The sequence below is a fragment of the Orcinus orca genome, chromosome 11 (genome assembly GCF_937001465.1).
Source record: "Orcinus orca chromosome 11, mOrcOrc1.1, whole genome shotgun sequence".
In the NCBI taxonomy this organism is placed as follows: Eukaryota; Metazoa; Chordata; class Mammalia; order Artiodactyla; family Delphinidae; genus Orcinus; species Orcinus orca.
The window spans coordinates 99,784,402-99,802,033 of record NC_064569.1 but is presented as its reverse complement, the minus strand read 5'-3'; the positions used below and the strand labels follow the sequence as shown (position 1 = coordinate 99,802,033).

General features: G+C 58.0%; 1 protein-coding gene across 1 annotated transcript in view; it reads left to right on the top strand.

Annotated features, from left to right (window-relative positions):
• Positions 1-17,492, top strand: part of CERK (ceramide kinase) — a 50,987-nt gene extending 33,495 nt beyond the window's left edge. The window contains exons 7-14 of the mRNA XM_049694944.1: positions 1,397-1,542; positions 6,711-6,785; positions 7,595-7,747; positions 10,147-10,252; positions 11,543-11,619; positions 12,293-12,498; positions 13,208-13,416; positions 15,160-17,492. Of these exons, the coding sequence (XP_049550901.1) occupies positions 1,397-1,542; positions 6,711-6,785; positions 7,595-7,747; positions 10,147-10,252; positions 11,543-11,619; positions 12,293-12,498; positions 13,208-13,416; positions 15,160-15,232 (1,045 nt within the window). The 3' untranslated portion in view covers positions 15,233-17,492. The remainder of the gene's footprint in view (positions 1-1,396; positions 1,543-6,710; positions 6,786-7,594; positions 7,748-10,146; positions 10,253-11,542; positions 11,620-12,292; positions 12,499-13,207; positions 13,417-15,159) is intronic.
• The last annotated feature ends 140 nt before the right edge of the window (positions 17,493-17,632 follow it).

The following is a 17,632-nucleotide window of genomic DNA, read 5'->3' as shown; positions in this document are numbered from 1 at the left end:
TGCGAATGAACAGATGAGGCTGGGGAAAGGTGGTGAGGATCCCCGGAGAGCTTGTACATAGATGTCCTGTGGGCTCGGGTGTTTTGGAAAGATACTTTTGTTTTATTTATTTTGTTTGTTTATTTTTGGCTGCGTTGGGTCTTTGTTGCTGTGCGCGGGCTTTCTCTAGTTGTGGCGAGCGGGGGCTACTCTTTGTCGCGGTGCGCGGGCTTCCCATTGCAGTGGCTTCTCTTGTTGTGGAGCACGGGCTCTAGGCACGCGGGCTTCAGTAGTTGTGGCACACAGGCTCAGTAGTTGTGGCTCACGGGCTCTAGAGCGCAGGCTCAGTAGTTTTGGTGCACGGGCTTAGTTGCTCCGCAGCATGTGGGATCTTCCCGGACCGGGGCTCGAACCCGTGTCCCCTGCATCAGCAGGCGGATTCTTAACCACTGCGCCACCAGGGAAGCCCCGGAAAGATACTCTTGAAAGCTGCGTGGCAAGTAGCAATGAGGATTGGACCCAAGGAAGCTGCCAGAGGTTGTGGGTCTTGGGCAAGAGCTGGCTGGACAGTGGCAGAGGCAGCAGGGCTGCTCTCCAAGACGTTTGGGGGAGAATCGACTGGTCCCCGTGACCGCGTCCTCACCAAGTGTCATCAAGCAATGAGATGAGCTGAAGCGGGTTTTGGTATGGGGGATGTCAGCTGAGCTGTGGGCCCCCTCCAGTCGGGTCAGCGTGAAGGCTGAGGGGCAAGCTTTGTGACCAGGAGCGGCGGCGTCCTGAGTGTCCCTGTGCCCCATCCCAGGGCCCCAAGAAGGCTCTAGGGTCTCAAGTGGGCAGCTGTGCCGCTGGGGACCTCAGGCAGTGTGAAGAGCCTCCCTGGAGGGGGGAAGGGTCAGGGAGGCGGATTAGGGTCACACGGCGGGAGTGGGTCGTGAGTGGGGGAGGGAGCGTCAGGGAGGGAAGAAGCCATGTGTCACCTGCCCCAGAGGCCGAGTTCCTGGAGACCTTGTTCGGGGGCTGGAAGGCAGAGGGTAGAAGCCTGTTGAGCCCATGTTTTGTCTGCTTGGTTTCATCAGCCTCGCCTGCTAGGGAAGGAGGGGGCATTCTCTGCAGCTTGGCCCCAGGCCCTGCCCTTCACCCGGTCCCCCAGGCCCTGCCCTTCTCGACCTGTCAGAGCCTGGCCGTGTGGCTACGGCGGGCATCAGGAGCCTCTCCCTGCAGGGCTGGGACGCAGACACGGAGGGTCTGAAGAGGTCTGCCGCGGGAGCGGGGAGTGAACTGAGATGGGTGGGGACTGTGCCGGCCGACGGGGCGCGGGCACAGCTGCGGCCTGGGTGGCGGCTCGGAGGCCAGCGCAGGAGGGGGCTGGTGGTGCGGGGCGGGTGCGGAGGGCCTGACCCCTGTGTTCCTCCTGCAGCATCGTCTGCGTGGGCGGAGACGGCATGTTCAGCGAGGTCCTGCACGGCCTGGTGGGCAGGACGCAGAGGGACGCCGGTGTGGACCAGGACCAGCCGCGGGCGTCGCTCGTGCCCAGCCCCCTGCGGATTGGCATCATCCCCGCGGGTACGTGGGCCGGGAGGGGCCACCCTGGGGTTTTCCTGGAGGCTCATCCCTTTATTTCAGGTGCGCTCTTCTCTCCACGCACCTGACGCAGGACCGCCGCTGCGTGCGGGAAGGGGTCCTGCTGTCCCCCCGGACGCCTGCTTCCTGCCCGGCGCTGGGGGCGCGGTCCTTGCTCTCCAAGGGTTGGCCGTTTGGCAGTGGGGGGGATGGGGGAGGCCCAGAGCACAGTGCAGGACGAGGGGAGCCTGGGGGGCAGGCGGTGTCCTGGAAGAAGTGACGGGCACCCGGGGCGGGGGGCTGCCTGTCGGGGCGGGAGGCCTCGCGGTGTGAGCGGGACGGGCCGGCCGTGCCGTGTCCTGAGGTGGCCGGCTCGGTGTGTTTGGTGTCTCCGGGAAGCACCCAGCTCTTAGGAGAATCACAGCATTAAGCTGGCGGGGGCGGGATGAAGCCGGGGCTTTGCAGACCACTCAGCGGAAGGAAGCACCCTCCTCCCCCTGTGTCTGGGCCACAGCGGCAGGAACCCCGGCAGGCCAGCTTCGGGTAGACATCCGGGTTCTCCGATGGCTCTGAGAATGGTTCTGTCACCCCATTTTCTGGGTGACGATGCGGGGTGCCAGGGTCAGGTTGCATGGTTGCCCAGAAGGGCGTGGACGGTGGGGCTCGGAGGCTGCCCTGCCCCACCTGGGAAAGTCTGTCCTTCTCCACCTGCCCGAGTATTGTCTGTGTGTTAAGGACGTTCCCCTCAGCGGGTCACGTGTTTTCCAACTTCTCTGCCAAGCTAGGCTTTTGTCCTTTAACCTTGTACGTGGTGTTTCTGGACTACGTGAAGTTTATTTTTCTGCATTCTAATCTGTGTTTCCTTTATGCCTCTTGTCACCATTTGCCCGTGTGGCTCTGATACCTAAAACCCTGGGCTGTTAAAATGGTCGAAGGGCGCATGAGCTCAGGCCAACGCCACACGCCGGGAGTGCCCCTGGGCAGGCGCCCTGCTTCTCCGCGGCCTGGCGTGGACCGGGTCTTGCTGTGGAGCTCAGCAGACACACGGACCAGCGTGGCAGGAGAGGGTCTCCAGTAGTGGGGCAGGGTAGCGGAGATGCTGCTGGCGTGGGTCTGGGTGAGTGGCTCGGAGGGGCTCCTTCCGGGAGGGGGTCCCAGGAGCCTTCCTGAGACATGCGTGAGGGGCCGGGCGCAGAGTGACGCATGCCAAGGGTCCCCTGGGGCAGCGGGTGGCCATGGGAACAGCCGTGCGCTCAGGCAGGGGGCTAGAGGGACTGGGGAGAGGCCCTGGGTCAGGCTCTCGTCTTGAGGGCCGCGTGTGAGCCCACCCTCTGCGTTCCGTTCTGGAGCAGCGGCGGGTGGGCGGCCCAGGTCCCGGGTGGACGCTGGACAGCGGGCGTGTGGTCGGCTGTGACTCGGGCACGGTTTCAGTGGCAGAGCCAGCGGGACTCGGCGAATCGGATGGCGCAGCCAGCCCGAGCCCGCCAGCAGGAGCCCCCTGGCACTGGGCTGTGGGCACTGGCCGTGGAGCTCAGGGACAGTGTGTCGGGCTTCAGAGCTGGGTGGTCCTGCCTGGGCCTGCTCAGGTCTCAGGAAGGCCGGCACAGCGGGGGCGGGGAGACAGCAGTGCCCAGACTGTGCTTGCAAGAAGAAGGGCACATGCCGGCTGCCTCTGCCCTGGGCCGGATGATACAGCTTCAGGGAGGGCCGCCTCCCAGGCAGGGCCTCGAGGAGGGGGAGGCTGCAGGTGGCTCTGGGGCACAGGGGCTGGGGGCCAGGAGTCTCCCGACACCCGAGATGAACCAGATCTTACGTCTGGAGCTGGCGCTCCCTCTGGGTTAAATAAAGTCTTCACCGCACAGAGGTCACTGGGGAGGTGCGCCGTCCCCAGAGGGGACGGTGAGCTGTCGGAAGCAGACTGAATGTTAAACGAGCGAGAAGTGGTGTTTTGGGGACGAAAAAGAATCAGACATTCTCCCGCCCTGAAGCGGCTGTCTGCTGGCGCCCCGGCCGCCAGCCCCAAGCACGGGGTCCACAGCCCGCAGGCACCCCGCGCTCCGTCCGTCCGTTCCCTCGGTGGGTCCTCGTGCATACATTCTGCTGGCCTCCTGTGGGCCGGCCTCGCTGGGGGCCTCGCGAGGGGACACGGCAGGGACACAGGGAGTCCAGGGGGAGAGGCAGGTGATGAGCATAAAACAGAGAGAACAGAGCAGTGGGGCCCGGGGGAGCACGGTCCGGACGGGCGCATGGGGCCTTCCACGTGTGATCCCACTCAGGTGCCTGAAGGGCGGGGGACAGTGCCCTGCATCTGGGGCACGATGTTCTAGGCCGGAGGAGTGGCACAGGCGGTGACCCCGAGGAAGGAAAGGCTTGGCTGTGGTGGGGCCGCCGTGAGCAGGGTGAGTGAGAGGCAGAGTGGAGGTGGGAGCTGCGGGGGGCAGGGGGGAGGTGGCCCCGTGGAGGATGCTGAGCTGAGCACCTTCTTTAAACATCTGACTTCTCAGCAAAGTGACCCCTGAAACCTACTAGAAACTCGGTTCACTTACCCTATTTGTTGCCCTAAGGACTTGGGTGACGGTGAATGCGTGTGCCCCAGCCCAGGGCAGCCCCCACTGAGCCCTCTGCTTTTTTCTGTAGAGTTCAGGTGCCTGTAGGTTCTGCGCCATCTCACACCCTCAGTGGAAGCGTTTGCGGTTAGCTCCTAGTGAATGAACTCGGAAAAGTGGGCCACGTCCAGCCCAGCCCTCGAGAGCCGGCGGTTTGCCCCAGGTGCGGCCCAGGACTGACCGTCTGACCAGTGGCCTTCAGCCTGTCCCTGTCCTGCCCACTGTTCCCACACGAGGTGCCTCCCAAGCAGCTTCTGTGACAAGATGCTGTCGTTGAGGAGGGTCGTCAAAAAGGGCCCGTCTTTGTTGTGGCTGTAAAAAGGATGGTGCAGCCGGTCAGAAGTGCTGGGCTTCTTTTCCCTACTCGAGACACATCCCTTTATGAGACTTTCAACTTGATTCTAGCATCTGTTTAATAGGGCAGTTAGATTCTAGATAGACCCAGAAATAGAGAGGGACTTTAAAGGTCAAAAGGACATGGTGCAAAGTGCAGACCACTCGTCTCTTCATTTTTATTTGAGATCACTGCTGAATTTCTACTGATTAAAAGACTGCTGAATATACAAGTTATATCTGATCAAATGCAGGGGGGAGGGGACTTCCCTGGTGGCGCAGTGGTTAAGAATACGCCTGCCGATGCAGGGGACTCGGGTTCGAGCCCTGGTCCGGGAAGATCCCACGTGCCGCGGAGCAACTAAGCCCGTGCGCCACAATTACTGAGCCTGCGCTCTAGAGCCCGCGCGCCACAACTACTGGAGCCCGCGTGCCTAGAGCCCGTGCTCCACAACAAGGGAAGCCACCACAATGAGAAGCCCGTGCACTGCAATGAAGAGTAGCCCCCCCCACCCCCGCTCGCCGCAACTAGAGAAAGCCCGCACACAGCAACGAAGACCCAAGGTGGCCAAAAATAAAAATAATTAATTTTTTTAAAAATGCAGGGGATGTTGGATGTCTGATCCGTTTTTGTTCTAAAGGATGGTTTGTGGAGAAATTAAGCAGTGCAGTAGGCACGTAAGGGGAGCAAGTGGGCTCTGGAAATTCTGGGAAGTTCTAGGGATGTGAAGGTGTACTTCAAGTTAATTTCGTGGCTCTTTTCTAGTTTATTTTCTCAGAAACGTTTATACCCGTTGTTCGGGCGCCCTCAGTTAGAAAAATAGGGGTGTGGAAGATAGTCTGAAACCACGTAGTTTTCCTTAAATACTGTTAATTCCAGTTTAAGAATTAAGTCACTCCTGTAATCGTAAATGTTCATTTAAACCGTTTTACTTTTCGGCTCATTCTTGGAATGAGATGTCATTCAGGTCTTCAGGTTAAGGTTAACAAAAAAGAAAAACATACATATTAAAAAATATATCAATCTGTATGTGTTTATATAAGTTTCCGACCATAAGAAGGCATATGTTAACTTAGATTAAATAGTTAAGAGGCATCTACTCTGATCTCAAACTGGACCAGATTCTGTTGCTCTAAGAGATGACAAACACTGCCTGCGATCCAGCGCGTCTATGTAGAACCATGGGCCTTCAGGCGCCCCTTAGGCCGAGGGCCTTATAGAATGTTCCGGGGCCTCAGGGCCCAGCATCTGGGTCCTGCCTGCGGCCAGAGCTTGTGTGCCTGTAAACAGGATGGTTATTCCCTGATGGGCCTCAACCTGTGTTGGTTGTGTGTCTGAGGCAACATTTATGGTACAATTCTGGATACCGTCAGGGTTTATTCTTGGGAAATCTAGACGTGTTAAAATTCAGATCGCTCAGCCCCAGCCCAAACCTGCTGAGTCAGGATCTCGGGGGCGGGGCGGGGCTCAGGAGTCTGTTATAAGTAAGCACCCGGGAGGTGTTCTGCCCACTCAGGTGGAGAACAGAGACGCTGGTGATGACCCAGTTAGAACCAGGACAGACCGAGGGAGGACCCGTAGCATCCCTGCCGTGCCCTCGGGGTCCCGGTGCTAGCTGGGTGCTCTGAGGTCACCTCCACTCTATAGACAGGGGTGTGGGCAGGAGGCGGCAGAGCCCGGCCGAGCCCGTGGGGTTCAGAGCGGGTCCCGCTGGCCCCTCACGTCTGTCAGCCGGCAGCTGCTGCGCCCTTATGACCCGGGGTGGGCTGAGGCTCCGGGTCTCGCCTCGCACAGGCCTGCGGTGCTTTTTCTGTGACCTCCACGAGCTGTCCCTGCTTTACATGCGCTTTCCCGCTGCAGAATCCCTCTGGTCTTGTGGTCTGGAGCCCCAGGGCTGCTGCCCGCCTTTGTGGCAGCCAGGAGCGGGGACACTGTGCAGAGCGCTGAGCCTGGCGCCCTGGCGCCCCGCCGCCACCGCTGCAGGGACTTCCCAGGGGCCCCGCCCCCCAGACGGGCTCAGGAGGGGTCTCTGAACTCTCTGGGAGGAGCTGGTTGATGGTGTTCTTGATGAACCAACCTCAGTGACTAATTCTGTAGGCAAATGGCGCTTATTCCTTCTTATTTACTCCCGGGCCATGGAAGAAGCAGAAGAGCTTACCACTCATTCACCTGGAAACACGCTGGGATCTTAAGTGACTGTAGTGATATTAAGGACCTTTTCCCCCTTTTAGGGTCGACAGACTGTGTGTGTTACTCAACGGTTGGCACGAACGACGCGGAGACCTCGGCTCTGCACATCGTCGTGGGTAGGTGCCTCGCTCAGCGCCGCACTTGGCTTGCCGCGTCCCAGGTCCCCGGGCACACGCGGGTGTCGGTCCGCCTCACCGTGCGGGTGCCCGTCAGCCCACCCGTAGAGCCCTGGCTGCCACCCTTCCCTGCCACTTCCCATCCAGCGGGGTGACCTTCAGAAACAGAAGCGCTGCTCTGCTCGGAACCCTCTGGTGCCCTCCCCAGAGCATTTGGGGTGCCCGGCGCCTGCACCCCGGTGGTTCTCCGTGGCGTCCCGGGACTCGGCCCCTTGTCGCCCTGTGGGAACAGGCCTTCCCAGTCACACCCCTCCTCCCCGCTCCCCTAGAAAGCGCGTCCCCCGGGGTAGGAAGCCCCAGGCTGCTTGTACAGCAGCTCGGAGCTGTGCAGGCGCCCTCAGCGCACGTGTGGCTCCCCCTGCCCGTCCTCGTCCCTGATGGCAGTGCTCCTCGCGTGCCATCCAGTCACAGAACGGCTGTGTTTACAGACGGTGCACGTGTGAGTTTACATTTGAAGACGCCAGGCGCCTTTTCCACCTTCCTTGCCGTTAGTGGCGTTTAGCGAGCTTCACGGTCACGTTGTTTTCCCCTCCTTACGGAACAGCCTTCCAAGCCCGTTTTGGAAATTTGAGTCAAATTTAGTCACTTGAGTGGAGAGCAGGAGGCCCGGCACCCCGGGAGAACAGCCCACGGCCTCGGCTGCCTTCTGCCTGTCTCACGCTTTAATCCGTGGCTTCGTCATGGCCGCCGGGCGCTGTGCAGCGGGACAGGCGGAGGGGCGCGGCGTCCACCCTGGCTTCTCTACGCAGGGGACTCACTGCCCATGGACGTGTCCTCTGTGCATCACAACAGCACGCTGCTGCGGTACTCGGTGTCCCTGCTGGGCTACGGCTTCTACGGGGACATCATCAAGGACAGCGAGCAGAAGCGGTGGATGGGTCTCGTCAGATACGACTTCTCAGGTAACTCAGAGTACCACGCCGGGAGCTTCCACACACGGCCTCCGCCTCGCTCAGGGTGGGGCCCCGTTCACAGACGGAAACCAGGGGGCGGGAGTCTGACGGGTCCCTGGTGCCCGGAAAACCACTGTCGTCGGTCACAGGCCAGTTCTCACATGTGCTCAGAGCTGGAACAAAGAGGAATGGAGGTCGATCCCAGATCGTACAAACAAGTGACGGTCTGCACTTCAGGTCACGTGCAGCACCACCCTTCAGCCTTCAAATGCGTTTAAATGCAGTGAAAAAGTTTGAAAGGATGTAGGATTCAAAGTTTGACACTTGTCGCTGAGATGAATTCCTTGGCTGTATTTATTCATTTATTTGCAGGGACTTATAGTACTATTTTATTTTATTTTTAACATCTTCATTGGAATATAATTGCTTTACGCTGTTGTGTTAGTTTCCGCTGTATGACAAAGTGAGTCAGCCATATGCATACATATATCCCCATATCTCCTCCCTCTTGCCCCAGGCCCCACTTCTGATTCTAGTTCTCTTGCTGTTTCCGCCACATCTGCAGTGACTTCCTGCACTGAGGCCTGAACCCCTCCAAGTCATCCAGGAGGGTTGGAATCAACTTCTTCCAAACTCCTGTCAATGTTGATATTTTGAACTCTTCCCAGGAATCATCCCAGATGTTCTTAATGGCATCTGGATGGTGAAGGTTTTTGGTTTACTTTGCCCAGATCCATGAGAGAAATTACTGTCTGTGGCAACTATAGCCTTACAAAATGTATTTCTTAAGGAGTAAGACTTGAAAGTTGAAATGGGGACTTCCCTGGTGGCGCAGTGGTTAAGAATCTAGCTGCCAATGCAGGGGACACGGGTTCGAGCCCTGGTCCGGGAAGATCCCACATGCCACGGAGCAACTAAGCCCGTGCGCCACAACTACTAAGCCTGCGCTCTGGAGCCCGTGCTCCGCAACAAGAGAAGCCACCGCAGTGAGAAGGGCACACAGAGCAATGAAGAGTGGAGAAAGGCTGCACATAGCAGTGAAGACCCAACACACCAAAAATAAATAAATGAATTCATTTAAAAAAAAAGAAAAAAAAAAAGAAAGTTGAAATGACTCCTTGATCCATGGGCTGCAGAATGAATGTTGTGTTGTCAGGCATGGAAACAACATGAATCTCGTCCGTCTCCCTCAGAGCTCTTGGGTGACCAGGTGCATTGTCACTGAGCAGTAACATTTTTTTTTTTTTTTGCGGTACGCGGGCCTCTCACTGCTGTGGCCTCTCCCGTTGTGGAGCACAGGCTCCGGACGCGCAGGCTCAGCGGCCATGGCTCACGGGCCCAGCCACCCCGCGGCATGTGGGATCCTCCCGGACCGGGGCACGAACCCGTGTCCCCTGCATCGGCAGGCGGACGCTCAACCGCTGTGCCACCAGGGAAGCCCGAGCAGTAACATTTTGAAAGAAATCTTTTTTTCTGAGCAGTAGGTCTCAACAGTGGGCTTAAAACAGTCAGTTAGTCATGTTGTAATTAGATGTGTTTATGAACAGGCTTTGGTTTCCGTTTACAGAGCACAGGCGAGTGGATTTAGCGTAATTCTTAAGGGCGCCAGGATTTTCAGATGGTAAATGAGCACTGGCTTCAACTTACAGCCACCCCTAGCCGCAGAGCCAGCCTGTCTGTCCTCCGGGGCTCTGACGCCAGGCAGCGACCTCTCCTCTCCAGCTGGGGGAGTCCTATAGGCGGCGTCTTCCTCCAGCAGAAGGCTGTTTCCTCTGCGCTGAAACGCTGTTGTTTAGTGGAGCCGCCTTCGTGAAACGATCGTAGCTGTGGGTCTCCTGGCCGCTGGCTGCAGCTGCTGCACCGGCACCTCGATGTCGGGAGGCGGCTTCTTTCCTTCAACCTCGTGACGCAGCCTCTGCTCGCTTCTTCCTCTGCAGCCCCTCACCTCTCTCAGCCGGGCATGCTGGGCGTGCAGGCAGCTCGATGCACAGCACACCACAGTTTGCCAGAGGGGCCGGCCACGGTCTGGTAGCGGTGCTGCCTGGTCTTTTTCCTGAGTTCCTCCAAGACACCAAAGTTGTGGATGACAGGGTCAAGCCTGGGGGCGCGCTGGGGGCTTCACAGGGTGGAACCTGCAGGCCACGTCGTCGAGGCCACGACGAGGGGTCACTGGTGGCCGAGACGTCCCCTTTGCCAGTGTGGAAGGCAGCCCTGGTGGCCGGGAGCCTGCAGTCCTCTGTGATGGTGGTGGCAGCGCAGCCTGAAGTGGGAGGGGGCCATGTCCTCCTGCAGACGCTCTGTCCCCAGGCAGGGGCCCCGCACCCACGCTTTGCAGACGCTGACGGCACGGCCTCCTGCGCAGGCAGTGGTGCATGTGGATGTGTCTCTCCGTCTCGCTCTGTTCTCAGGTTTGAAGACCTTCCTCTCCCATCACTGCTACGAAGGGACAGTGTCCTTCCTGCCAGCACAGCACACGGTGGGCTCCCCGAGGGACAGGAAACCCTGCAGGGCGGGGTAAGCACATCCCTTACGTGCATTTCTGCTCAAACGATGAGATAGAAGCAGGACTGGCTGGGGTTTGCTCCTGCTGTGAAGTGAGTGGGCAGTACTTGGCAATGTAGACGGGAGGTGCTAGTTCCTCCTGACCAGTGGTCAGGGTCCCACGCACCCTGAGGGGGTTCCGCCGTGTGCCCCATGCTGGGTCCTGGGTCACGGGGCGGCCCAGGGTCAGGTCTGGTCCCCGTCGTCTGCCCGGCAGAGGGCTCACACCACGCCGTCTGCTCCGGTGCGGGGATCCGCTGTCCCCCCAGCTGGGGACGTGAGAAATGATGAAGACGAGCCCCTTTATGGATGGCTCTGTGCGCGCCCTCGGGGCGCCCGTGGGGCTGGCTGGACGGGCCCCCTGTCGCCCCACTGGGTGGTCAAGAGAGGCCGGTCCAGACCCCGGGCCAACAGTGGGGGCCCCTCTGCGAGCCACGGTGCCTTGTCCTTGTCGCCCTGTGTGTCCCCACCATGCCCAACAGCGCGTGCCCGGGTTAACCTGGAACGAGCATCAGGTTGTCACCTGTACCCGCGGCCCGGCAGCCCGCATCTCATCCCTGTTCCTCAGTCGGAGGACGCGGAGAGGCTGAGGGGTTTCGATGGACTCGGGGTTTTCCTTCCTCCTTTAAGTCGTTCAGACGTGGGCCCTTCCTTCCCCTGGTCTCTCCTCCTTTAAGTGAAGAATTTGAGACCATAAAATCCAACAGTTAGAGGCACGGCCTCGCCACACCCGTTGCTGATGAGCTGATTCCACCAGCGAAAGCCCCTGGCCCGTGCGAAGGCCTGCATCCAGCAGTGTCCAGGACCGCAAACATCTTTCAGACCAACGACCAAGTCCCGCGACAGCTGCTCTGAGCCGTTCACTTGCTCGTTACTGACTGGACCAGGTCACCACTGTGTTACCTGTTTTGTGAAAGGGAACAGAGTCTCAGGCTGGGAATCCACGCTGGGACCTGCACCTTGTCCTTTGCTCTGTCCGCTGCCACCCCGGCGTCGGGGCTGAGCTCAGCCCGCCCCCCAGAGCCAACAGAAGGGCCTCATGTGATGCTGTTTGCTTTTTGTAATGTTTATCAATTTCCAAAACGGGTATGTTGTCTGTGTAATTTTTAAGAGTGGATCTGATTCTGAGAACTCAAATTAATATGCAAACCAAGTATTTTTAAGCGAAGCCTCTGCAATTGCACTTCCTGTTATATGCAAACAGTTGAAATGCTTTTGCAGCCTAGGTTACAGGCGAGGGGGGGGCATGTTCTTGTCCTCCAGGTGCTTTGTCTGCAGGCAGAGCAAGCGGCAGCTGGAGGAGGAGCGGAAAAGGTCGCTGTACGGCCTGGAGAGCGCCGGTAAGGTGGCTGGGCCGGCTCCGCGGGGGCGGGGGGGACCTGCCCCGGGGCCCCGGGGCTCGCCCCTCCCCCCTTCTCTGCAGGGGCACCTGCTTCCACTTCAGCTCCAGGCAGAGTGCGTGGTTGCCTTTGCCAGCCTCTGGGGAAAAGAGGGGATTTTGTGGAAGGGCCCATCTTGCCACGTCCCTCTGAACTACTGTTGTGGCGCCAGCCAGGCGCCTGTCCCTAGAATGGTCCGGAACGGGGGTCAGCGAGTGGGCTCCGCAGGGCTCCAGAAACTATTCGTGGACGCTGAAATTTGAGTTTCACGCCATTTTCACATGTCACAAAATACTTTCCTCCTTTTGATTTTTTTTTCCAACCACTTAGAAATGTACAACCCATTCTTAGCTCGCAGGCCACACCCAGTCAGGTGGGTGGTGGGCCAGACTTGGCGACCCCTGCTCCAGATCGTGGTCCCAAGTCCCAGGCGCGGGCCCGAGAAACAGCTCTGCCTCTCGGGAGGTGACCGCCGGGCACCGCGGCGGGCGCGGCTTTCTCTGTGTTGAGCTGAGAAGCCGTCGCGTGGTGCGTTTGTAGAGACGACCCCTCCCGGTCATCTCAGGACGCCCACCTGCCCGGCTCGGACTTAACGGATTTAACGTAGCATCTGCGATGCTTCTTCCTGCTTCAGAGGAGGTGGAAGAGTGGAAGGTCGTCTGCGGGCAGTTCCTGGCCATCAACGCCACCAACATGTCCTGTGCTTGTCCCCGGAGCCCCCAGGGGCTCTCCCCGGCCGCCCACCTGGGAGACGGGTCTTCCGACCTCATCCTCATCCGGAAGTGCTCCCGGTTCAACTTCCTGAGGTTTCTCGTCAGGCACACCAACCAGGGCGACCAGGTAAGGGCACCGCTGCTTCCACGTGGCCTGCGTCGGCGGCCGCTTCTACCTGGGCGACCCCGATCTGTATGTTGTAGGATCGGCTGTGAATTCAAGGGGAAGAAGGACAGATTTTTCTGTTTGCATTTCACCCATTTTAAAGTCTTAGTCATAGTTACTCCTTGTAAAATCTCACTTAAAAATATAAAGTCTTTGAGCAGAGAAACTAGGAGGCGTGAATGTTTCTCTTCCTATTTGTAAAAACAGAATGAAGTGATGCAGTGCAACCTTCTGTTGCCCTTGCTGGTCACTTACAACAAAATCTTTCAGCTCCCGGAAAGGGGTTCTACTGAGCCTCTTCTAGCAAACCTTTCCTTAGTCGCTGGCACCCTTGTAGTGACACGGGGCCGGGGAGGCGAGTCTATCGATACCAGACAATCGCAGCTTCTGATCAGCCTATGGTTTTAGTCAAGTTTGTGGCTGTTAAATTTTTTTAAGGTCTGGGCCAACAGTGTTTTCACGTGGCTTTTAAAATACTGCTTGTTAAGAAGGTAAATAATCGTACAAGTCGCTGCTCAGGAGCCGCGGAGCTCTTTACTCCGTGTCATTCACTGTGGATGGGACCGGGGTGAGAGTCGTGGTGACCACTTCTCTTGTCCCCAAGCGGCGGGGCGAGGAGCTGCCGGGAGGCCCCGCTGAGAGCACGTTTCCGTCCTGCTGTCTTTGGTAGTTTGACTTCACTTTCGTCGAAGTCTATCGCGTCAAGAAGTTCCAGTTTGTGTCGAAGCCTGCGGAGGATGAGGACGGCGGCGTCCGGGGCCGCGGGAAGAAGCGACTGGGGCAGCTGTGTAGCGACCGCCCCCCGTGCTGCTGCGCCGTCTCCAGCAGCGCCTGGAACTGCGACGGGGAGGTTCTGAGCAGCCCTGCCATCGAGGTCAGGTGAGTGAAGGTGGCGCTGGGGCTCTGGGGGCCTGGCACCCTCACAGCCTGAAGCATAAGAGTCAGTCACAGACGCACGTGTTTCCCCGGGTGAAATCCCCAGGGAGACGCCGTGACCTCAGGTTTGCAAAGATGCTGAGGGGTCGGTCTTTTCACAGGTTTTGAAGCCCCTCAGTTTTATTTTTCTGCGCCACATCCTGCACTGCCAGCACTGGCATTCCCTCTCTCGTCTCCTCACTAGTTAAACTAACTAACAAAGCGCCTCTGTGGGCCCTTTCCAAGTCCTGGATCCACTGACCACCCGGAAATGCTCCGGCCCCAAGGAGCCCAGCCCGCGGCCGTGCTGTGGTCCAGGCAGCAGCCCCGCCCCTCCGGCTCTGAATCTACTGGGCCTGCTGTGTTTGGACTCGAGAATCTGAGGTCTGATTATATGTATTTATTACATCGCCAGATGAAGTAGGAGTGCCAAGAACATGGTTTTTTGCCTCAGTGAAACACACAGTAAAGGAAACTTTTTCAGAAAAAGGCTATTGATTGAGGTGTGCGTGTAACAGTTACAAGAGACTGAAGGAGAACTGTAAAGTTCTAGAAGGATTCTGTCCTGTGACCAATGGCTTTAGGAGCTTGGTCGACCTTAAGGAATCCAAGCTGGGCTCTCGCTGGCGATAGCAGGGTGGGTGTTACACGAGCAAGGCGGTCAGGAGCGAGCCTGCAGGCCCCGCCCCCGGTGCCTGGAAGGATGGGTGGCGGGCGCGCCCTTCCGTGTTTCAGGATGCTGCGTAGTATCCCCGTTTATAATCCCCACTTTAGATGGCTTCTCGGCCAACCAGCTGCTGGTCCCAGCTGGGTCTCCTGCCTGTCAGCGTGCAAGCCAAAGCCGCGGGCAGGGGCAGGCTCTCTGGCCTCCCCCCGTCCCCGTCTGCGTGCTCCCTGCTCTTGCGACCAGGATGCGGCCAGTGTGGCAGTGACCGCCCTGCTCACATCTCAGGACAAGAGGCGGCCCCAAGGTCACAGGCGAACCCGCCCTGCCTGCCAGTCGTGCGTGCAGGCGTTCGGCTCCTGTAGACTCATTTCACAAGTTGAGGAAACGGAATTATTTTTAATGCCGGCTTACGAATTGCTGAAAGTTAAAAAAGGCATTCTTTTGTGAAATATATCCTACACGTCTTGATGTTGCGCTGCCTTGAACAGCGAGTCACTTACTTCTGGGGTCTTTGGGACTAACCATCTCTCAGGAGGCTGTGACGTCATTCATCAAGTGGGACGGCGGCACTGCCAGTGGGACCCGAGAGCCCACGCTGACCTGCGAGCCCCCGCTCACGTGCTGTGGCTCTCTGTGGAAGGCGGGCGCTCGGGCTGGCGTGGCGACACTTGTCTTCCGTGACTGCACATTTCCCGCGTCTCCTACTCGCTCGGGCTTGCCCTTCAGGGGACCCTCCCCGTGGCCCCGTCAGCTCAGTCCTCATAAGGAGACCGAGGCAGGGAGAGAGGCGGCTTCTGCTCGCGGGTGGGGCGCTGGAATTAGCACCGGGTCTACGGGGTCCCAGATCTCCACTTGGCCGTCAGCTGCTCTTTGCAGAGTAGGTCTCTCAGGAGTGTCAGGAAGTCGCTCTGCGCCCCGGCCTGTCGCTGCCAGGTGGCACCAGAGACTGCCACGGTGAGGCCCACCTCCGCCCTCGACCAGCTGGGGGGCCGAGAGTCAGGGGACGCGCAGGGTCTGAGTGTGGCCCTTTGTCTCTGCAGGGTCCACTGCCAGCTGGTCCGGCTCTTTGCACGAGGAATCGAGGAGAACTCGAAGCAGGAGTCGCACCGCTGAGCCGCCGCCTCGCGTCACCGGCCTTCTCGCTGTGCTTGGGAAGCGGGAGCGTATTGGAGAAAATTACTGCAGACCAATTACGTTGATAAGCATTCAAACTTAGAAGTTTATTTTTGATAGTTAAATCTTGATTTTAGAAAAAATACCTTTTGTCAACAATTCTGGGGACACATGTGGCATTTTCGGTTCTGTGTGGGTCTTTGGGTTGCGTTTCACGTAACTTATCCTCAGCAAGGGGCGCCTGTTGACTTGGGAGCGCTTGCTTCTTAGATTTCAACCATGCTGACGGCGCAGAGGTTAAAGCGGCCCACTGTGGCTCTCTCGCAATAACTGTAGGGACAACGCGACGTGAATGCTTTCCGTCGAGGTCACGCCACCAGGACACGAGTGTCTACAGGGTCACCGATCTGCTTGGCAAGACTTACCCTGTAGTAGCTTGTGATCAAGTTGTGGAAAGTAGTTGGTTCTCTTTGCCTTTGTAGTACCTGCATCTTAACTTGCGATTAAGGCGTTATTACTGGACCCTTCCTGTCCCGGGCGACTACAGTGCAATATCATAGTCCCGCCCGAAGCGACGCTTCCAGAGTAGCCCGTTCTAGCGAGTGAGAAGAACACTCCAAGTAACGACGCTACTGTAGCTTGAAAAGTCACAGTGGTGTTTCTAGACAATCCAGCTGGGAGCGAGGACAAGTCAGGAGCTCTGGAAACGGGCGGCTTGCAAAGCCCTCACAAGGGTTTTAACTCTTTTAAATTTGGAATCCCCGAGCTTTCTATCCGCACAGCGGGGATGCCATAGCTGGGCTTTGGTGGGAGACAGAAAGCAGCCGAGCGCGGTGGGTGAGACGTTGAGACGTTCCTGCGCGAACTGTGTGAACTCCAGCCCGAGCTCCCCACCCCCAGGGGAGGGTCCCACGCCCCGGGGTCCCTTGGGCGCAGCCCCGAGTCTGTACCACGTGGTCCAGGTTTGTTCCTTTCTTATCTTCACAACTTATTTCTATGTATTTATTGAAAGTTCTGGCCTTTAAACCAGAAGAGGATAAACGGTGTCCTCACTGTCAGTGTTTTCGTTTATTTCTGCTCAAGTGCTGGGGCCTCCCCGGGCCCAGGGCCGCCCCTCGCCTGGGCCTTGTTTTGTTGTGTTCGTGCTTCGATGCGTGGAAGACGCATCTGAAACAGCTTTAGCTGAAACGTGGGAGGATGCAGCTTCACCTTGGATTTGTGAAGAGGGAGTTTGACTGTTACGAGAGGCAGTGTAAGCGGCCGCCGCCTCTCACGCAGGGTCCGGGGCAGCCGCTTTAGCATCTAACAGACATCGTTTATTTTTGGAATTCCTTTGCAGTGATTTCTATTTGGAAGTACATGTGAAATGTCCTGTTTCACCATTCAGTCCTGCCCAGGGCAGCCTCAACAGTGGTTTTTTAGGAGACCACGTTATTAAGTGATTGTGCAAGTTGAATGATTTGGTAACTGGCAGGTGAGTGAAAAGTCTGAGGATGAGAAAGAAGGAGATGCTGCCGTCTTGTTGACGTTTGCCCTCGGTGGGGAGGAAAGCAAAGGTGCACGAGCTCTGCGCGGGGGACCATGGGCGCCGTGGACTTGACTGCGCTGCTTCGCCAGGGTCCCCGAGAGGGTCTCCAGTCTTTATCGTCCCTGGGAAATGTTTCCAATCACTGGCCTGCCCTGAAACGCACTGCCAATTGTAGAAAAACCATCCAGGTCAGAGGGTAGGCATTTTACGTTCAGGAAGAAACCCCACCACGCCACGTGGTTCCTGCGTGCCTTGGCGACATTCACCGACTGCTTGCCGACATTCAAAATCGCAGACCTTGGAGCTGCCCCTGGAGGTTGTGTGGCTGTCCGAGGACCGCCCCGCCCCACCCGGGGGGGGGGGGGCCGTGGATGACCCCGTCACGGGGCCGGAGTACCTTTTGGACCTTGCGGCACGTGAGGACCCTGAGTGGAGCGACCCCAGCGCCTACACTGTAGGATTTTAAGAAAAAATCAGAACTGATGGCTGGACAGTGAAAACCTGGGGTCGCTGAGCAGCGTTAGTCTAGGTCGGTAACCTCCCGTGTGGCCTGTCGGTGCAGCAGTCAGGCCCCTGGGCGGGCGGCCGGCTCTGTCCTCACTGCGGTCCCGTGTAACTGGGCAGAAAGTGGCTTCATTTCCTTTCTAGTCTTGCTGGCTTCAAGATTAGAAAATGGTGAAATTTGCTCTGATGTGTTTGAGAAGACAAATAAAGTTGTTACTTTGGGCAGGACCTAGCTTCTTTTTTCTCTTACGAGTTTCCTGTTGTTTTTCAAAGCAGAGTATTTTTTGTGAAAACACGTACAATTTAAAGAACAAGAGTAAGATGAACAATGCGGTACCTACCCCCCAAGCCAGGAAACTGAACTTCAC